Source organism: Alosa alosa, chromosome 17 (assembly GCF_017589495.1).
Source record: "Alosa alosa isolate M-15738 ecotype Scorff River chromosome 17, AALO_Geno_1.1, whole genome shotgun sequence".
Lineage (NCBI taxonomy): Eukaryota > Metazoa > Chordata > Actinopteri > Clupeiformes > Clupeidae > Alosa > Alosa alosa.
In genome coordinates, this window is record NC_063205.1 from 22,277,434 (window position 1) to 22,284,074 (window position 6,641).

The 6,641-nt window shown below is 38.4% G+C and overlaps 1 protein-coding gene across 1 annotated transcript; it reads left to right on the forward strand.

Annotated features, from left to right (window-relative positions):
- Positions 1 to 430: 430 nt before the first annotated feature.
- On the forward strand, positions 431 to 5,770 carry LOC125310297 (ecto-ADP-ribosyltransferase 4-like). The gene is given in 3 exon segments (XM_048267595.1): positions 431 to 535; positions 5,019 to 5,628; positions 5,631 to 5,770. Coding segments are annotated over 3 exon segments (855 nt in total).
- Positions 5,771 to 6,641: the final 871 nt, after the last annotated feature.

Here is a 6,641-nt window from a genome sequence, read left to right on the forward strand (position 1 = left end):
TGTCTGTCTGTAAACGGTCTACATGATGTGTACTGTGGCTGTCTGGATTAAGTATCTATCATGAACTTTATTTACTAGCCAGAACCATGCTATCTCCATGGTATGCATGGATGGAGAGATATATTATCTGTACTTATGGGTAATAACATTATCTACCACACTGTTACTGCGATATAATGCCAGATGCAAAAACCTTTAGTGCATGTGATGAGTTTACAAAACAGGCTATATTTCTATTGACCAACATTTAAAAATCATCTAATCTAATTTTGTTTGGGCTTGACTTGCTGTAGGCCTACTTGATAGTAACATTTTTGATTGTCATAGATGAAAATGCTTAAAAATTAAAATTGGCCTATTTTTGTCATAGCTTTTAGAGGGCTTTGCATCTGAACTCATATGAAACAGAGTTGTTCATTGTTTTCTCCAGATGGCAGTGGCAGTCAGCAACAAGGTGCAAGGGGAGCTGGAGAGGACCTTGACACTGAGATGGTGGACCAGCAGGAGCAAGCAGGAACTTCAAGAGCTGGAGAGGGTATTTGATGATTATTTACTATTGGTTTTTAAAGTGAATTTATGCTGTCCCTCACGCATGCAAGGGGCAGGTAAGTGCAAATCTGCGACCCCCACAAACATTTTTGTCCCTTAATATCGGTCCCGAGGGGTCGAGTCCCCCAGTTTGGTAACCACTGAGCCCATTACTGGCCAAAATATACAGTATGCCCACCTTAAAAAAGTAGACTACACCACTGGTTTTACATTCTATAACTGTTTACGTCAGCATGGGAATCGTGTAGTGTACAACATACGTACAGTGCATACGGAAAGTTTTAAGACCCTTTTAAGTTTTCCACATATTGTTTTGTTTCAGATTTATTTTAAAATGGATTCAATTGTTTGTTTTCCTCATCAATCTGCACACAATATCCCAACACTCTACAAATCCCGACACTTGCAATTGAGCTCTGGTGTATCCTACTTCTATCAGTGGTCCTTGAGATGCTTCTACAACTTGATTGGAGTCCACCTATGCCTAAATCAATTCATTGGACATTATTAGGAGAAACACACATCTCTCTATATACGGTCTCACAGTTGATGGTGTATGTCAGAGTGAAAACCAAGTCACAAGGTCGAGAGTATTGTCAGTAGACATTCCGAGACAGGGTTGTGTGAAGACACAGATCTTGGGATCTGGGAACATTTCTGCAGCATTGAAAGTGCCCAAGAGCATGGTAGCCTCCATCATTCTCAAATGGAAAAGTTCGGAACAACCAACCGTCTTCCTAGATCTTGCCGCTCAGCCAAACTGAGTAATACGGGACGAAGGGCCTTGGTCAGACAGGTAACCAAGGACCCAATGGACACTATGAATGAGATCCAGATGAGATCTTGAATTTCCCCTTGGGGATCAATAAAGTATCTATCTATCTATATATCTATCTATAGGCATAACCCCCAAAATGTTACGTATCGGCATACATGTTTGTATTAATGTATGTGTGCAGCAAAACCATGGAGAGCAAGGCTGAGATATGCTGATGATCATTGCCAGTGCCGCACAAAGAAAATGTCACACTTGGTCGAGAATACATATCTACAAGCTCAACTGAAGAGGTCAAACATCTTCAATTTGCCTTATTCACACGGCAACCATTGTAAACCCAAAGGTGTACACTTTAGGGTACACTGACTATATAATTTATGCATTTCCGCCACCTACTGGTGAATGCATAGAACACAACAATCCTATGGTTTGTGTACCCTGTAGCCAGGAATGGGCAAAAATACATACCGTATACGTATGTATAAACTTCAGAATACAGCAGCCATGCCATGTATTGAAATAAAATACTATATTTAGTTTAATTTTTTTAATGCTAAACAATATGTTTCTTTTTTTCAACAGAGTATGAAATCTATCATATCACATCTATACACTAGGCAAGTTGATTTAGTAGACAATGTCTGACTGCAACATACTTTCTCTACCTGACAAGGCATTCCATAATCAAATATACTGACCTCCCTGCTACTGACATCACAATATAACCTTGCAGTCTGCCAGATAAAGGTTAGTTTAAAAGTAGCGTATTTTCCGGACTATAAATCACACATTTTTTCATACAAATGTTTGGCTAGTCCTGCGACTTATAGACAGGTGCGACTTATATATCAAAATATATAATTTAACATACTGTTAAATGTAAATTCCTGCTGACTGACATGAATCTCAGCATGGACCAAGGTAACATTACTGTCTACAGCCACAAGAGGGCGCTCAAGGCTTGTGACTCGCTGGCTTGACATGTTAATTTAGCTTATTCATCCCAGAGACCAGGTAGTGAGGGTTGGCCAGAGGTGGAAATCATGAATGCCTACTTACTTTTAGATAGATAGATAGATACTTTATTGATCCCTAGGGGAAATTCAAGAATTCAAGAATTTTATGAACTATTCCAGATAATACTGTATCTGACTGTTATGTTGTCTCTGACTTATCTTTGTTTCTTTACAGTTGGTGATGTGTATGGAGACTTGTCTTCTCCTTTCTCTCCATTTCTTTTCTTGTTTTACTTTGCCTTTTGTTTTGTGGTGGATGTGATGTGCAGCACTTGAACAAACTTTGGGGGGAGGGTTTTGATACTTTTTCATCCAGTACGGAAGATTTTTTTAATTGTATAAACATTTAATATTTATGTATAAATGTCTTCGATACAGCACATCTTTCTATTTGTATGTAGATGTAAGAGACAATGTACTTAATTGCTCTACATGACGTCACTTACCCCTTGATAGCTCAGAACATTAAAGAAGAATTCTGTCGACTTTTCATATAGATCTCGGTCTTTCGTACTGTCGGTATGAAAGAAAAATGAAAACATTCGGTACCTAGCTCGAGTTGCTGCAGCCACAAGGCAGCTACAGTGCTACACTCTAGGGGCATGTTCATTAGCACCCATATTCATGCCCTCAGAGTGTAGCATATGTTCATTAGCACCCATATTCATGCCCTCAGAGTGTAGCAGCGTAGCTAGAATTCTCCTTTAAGGAAACATAGGTTGAAACTGGCCTATGGTTGAAAGCACAGCTCATGCTCATGAAATATGACATACTTTCTGGCTGACTACTGATACTTTCTGACTCTTTCTGGCTGCACACAAGTGTGTGTGTGTGCAGCCAGAAAGAGTCAGAAAGTATCAGTAGTCAGCCAGAAAGTATGTGTGTGTACACTTAACTAAACTTTTTATTGCCTTTTATCACACTTTTTATTGCCTTTTATCACACTTTTTTATCAACTTGTTCTCACACTTTATATTGGTTGCAGAGCCAAAGCCACTTGTGACAGCATGCTGCCGCCATTCTTTCTGTCACACACACACAAACACAGACACTCATGCTGCTGCTGTTCTTCCTCTGACACTCACAACAAGTTTTTTCACCAAATTCCACTGATCAGCCTGAATTCTAGAATGAAACATTTGAAATATGTTGACATTTATTAATTTATCTGACACGTCCACCCAAAGTGACTTGCAAAAGGAGAAGAGATGGTTTCCAACCAGTTTTGGGCTGGGGATTATTTGTGCCTGAGGTGAATCTAAAAACATTTACATGATGCAGGGGTGTGAAACGGTCTCAAACCAGGGCACTTCCTAGACCGTAGTCTCCAGAGCACTTTGTACACACAGTTTTTCTTCTCTCTCTATCTTTCTCTGTGTCCTTGCACTTTTTCTGGCCTTTGTTTTCACACTTTTAAAAACTTACCCACACACTTCAGAATGTTTGCCGCCTGTGACAGTTGCACATACACACACACATACACACACTATTTCTTCTCTCTCTCTCTATCTATCTATCTATCTGTATAAGTATACAGTATGTGTGTGTATGTGTGTTGACTACTTGACTACACATTTTTTTTTTCACTTTTTTTAAAAAAAAACTCACACTTCAGAGAAAAAGTCGACTGTGACGGTTGCTGTTTCTGTTATTGCTCTTCCTCACAGCAAGGATGTCCAGTTTATCAGTTTTAATAATAATAATCCAAATAATAATAATAATTTCCAATTCCTTTCCTTTAATTTCCAATTCCTTTCCATGTATTGTTCAAAGGGGTGCCAAATGCTAACAAAGCAAGTAATCCACGTCATGTATAATTTGTTTCCTGTTCCTGGCCTTAGACAGACAGCAGCAGTAGTATATAAGAGTCAGTCTACAGTGAGGCAGTTTACACTGGAACAGGATCCTGCACTTGTAGAAATTTAACATCTGTCATTCATCATCTGTTGTCTTACTGTGCCTCTATACAGGTAAGTCATGTCTCCTGGTCTTTAGAAAATACATCTTTTTTACTTTGATGTAATATGAAATATACAATACAAAACGTCCTCATCTGTGCACTGACCCACTTGCGTGTAACATGGTGTTGCGTGGTATTAAATAAATAAAAATAAATTAGCTCAATGTTTTGCCCAGTTCATTAAATTAGTATGCATTGTATTGTGCATAGTGTCTCCTACAAATTAGATGGCACATTATTTAAATCAATTTGATAACTCAATGGATGTTTGTCATCAAGTCTGCCTCCTGTATTCACATCTAATTGGTGTGTGTGTGTTTGGGAGGGGTAGTGGGAAGACTGGCCATTGTAATAATTGACACATGTTTGTCATTTTTCTTGCCTTTTAACCACACTTTTTTAAAAACGTGTTGTTCTCACATTTCATGTTGAATTAAATGCCAAATGAGTAAGTAAGTAACTGTACAAGCGCATGCTAAAGCTTTACTTAAATCTAACAAGTTGTTTTAAAAGAGAGCTGTATGCTTGTTTTTAAACATCTTCTTCCTTTTGTTGACATAATTTAGGTAGAATGATGAACTCTGCTGTACTGATTTTCATCCTGACACCTGGACTTGCCATTGGACAGGTAACCACGAATGCCACTAACCAATTGCAAAAACATTATAACATATCAGCGTGTTGTCATAAGATGATCATATGTGTCTTGGTCCAGGAAAACCATGGAGAGCACGCCAGAGAGGAAGAGATGTCTGTTGGGCTGTTAGATATGGCAGCGATGTCTGTTGATGATCAATACGAGGGCTGCACAAAGGAAATGTCAGAGTTGGTAGAGAATACATATCTAAAAAAAGAATTTAAGAGTACAAAGAACTTCAAAGCAGCTTGGCTTAAAGGAAATGAGTGGTGCTCCAGTAAAAATAAAGGAAATAATTTGGGAGGAATTAATTACTGCATTGCCTTGTATGTGTATACATATGATATTCTTACACCACGGGTATATAAAGCTTTCAATGATGCCACTCGTGGTGGGAAATCACAATACACAGGACAGACATATCAGTGGTATTCTCTTCACTTTTTGTTGACACGTGCAGTACAAGTTCTGAAGGAAAGCGAGAAGCAAAACAACATGAAATGCAGATTAACATATCGTGGTACATGGGTTCAATTTGACAAAAAGACAAAAAACAAAGAGATTCGATTTGGCTTTTTCACATCCTCTTCTCTCAGACTTAATCAGACAAAGAGGTTTGGAAATGTGTCGTGTTTTGAAATCAACCCATGCCATGGTGCATATATCACAGATTATTCCGCCTTCTCACATATGAGACCTATAAAGTCACAGAAGTCTTAGAGAAAAGAGACAATCATGGCCTCTGGTGCGACACTGTGTATAAGCTGCAGAGCACTGGGATCAAAAGTACACTGAACTGTGCAGTGGCGCCAAAAAAGGCTTCTGGCTAATGTCTGAGACGAATTTATGTGGCCAATTGTAACTTGCATTTATAGTCTTTTCTTACACTGAAAAACAACATTTTAACCACTCAGTTTATTTCAAATCTTAAACAATCTGTAAAAGCTCAAAACCTGAAGCATTTCACCTTTCTGATCATCTTTAACATGCAGTGTGGTATCATTTAAACTGGGAGATGAGTAATTCATGATGATGTTCCATGTACCCTGGTGCAGTCTCATTTAGACCTGTCAGTCTGCATGCCCTTTGCTCTCGGAGATAGTAACACTTAGCATGGGCAAAAACAATGTGTGCAAGTTAAAACTACTGTAGCAGTTTTGTTTCCCCTACAGAAATGAAGTTGTCTTCTATTGTAATTTCTTATGTAGTACATGGGAACATCGGCCCTCCCTGAATTCTTTAGTCATTGATTCTGGACTGCTATCTTTATCTTATGTTTTGGCTTGTTGTGTACTTATTCTCTTTACTTTGATGCACACTGAGTCTTTCAATTAAATGTGCCATTATAAACTTGACTTGAGTCTCAAATGGCATTAACATTGAACATTGGGATCCAGATCATGCAACACACTCACTCCACCTTGTACATTACTGTCATCCTCTCTGTATATTTCAATCTCTCTCTCTCTCTTTGTCACTCGGCCCTCTGTAAATGTACGTTTGTGGTAGGGCTTTAGGACCCGGCAGGAACATGGTTAGAGCAACAAGCGTTTACCTAGGTCACATAACTAATATTTCTTCCTACAAAATACTTAATTAACAAATGTAAATAAACCACTCCTATACGTATATAATGATATAAAAATATACAATAACACACTTCAATCCTCAACCAGCCCCAACGCCATTATTAAGACAACT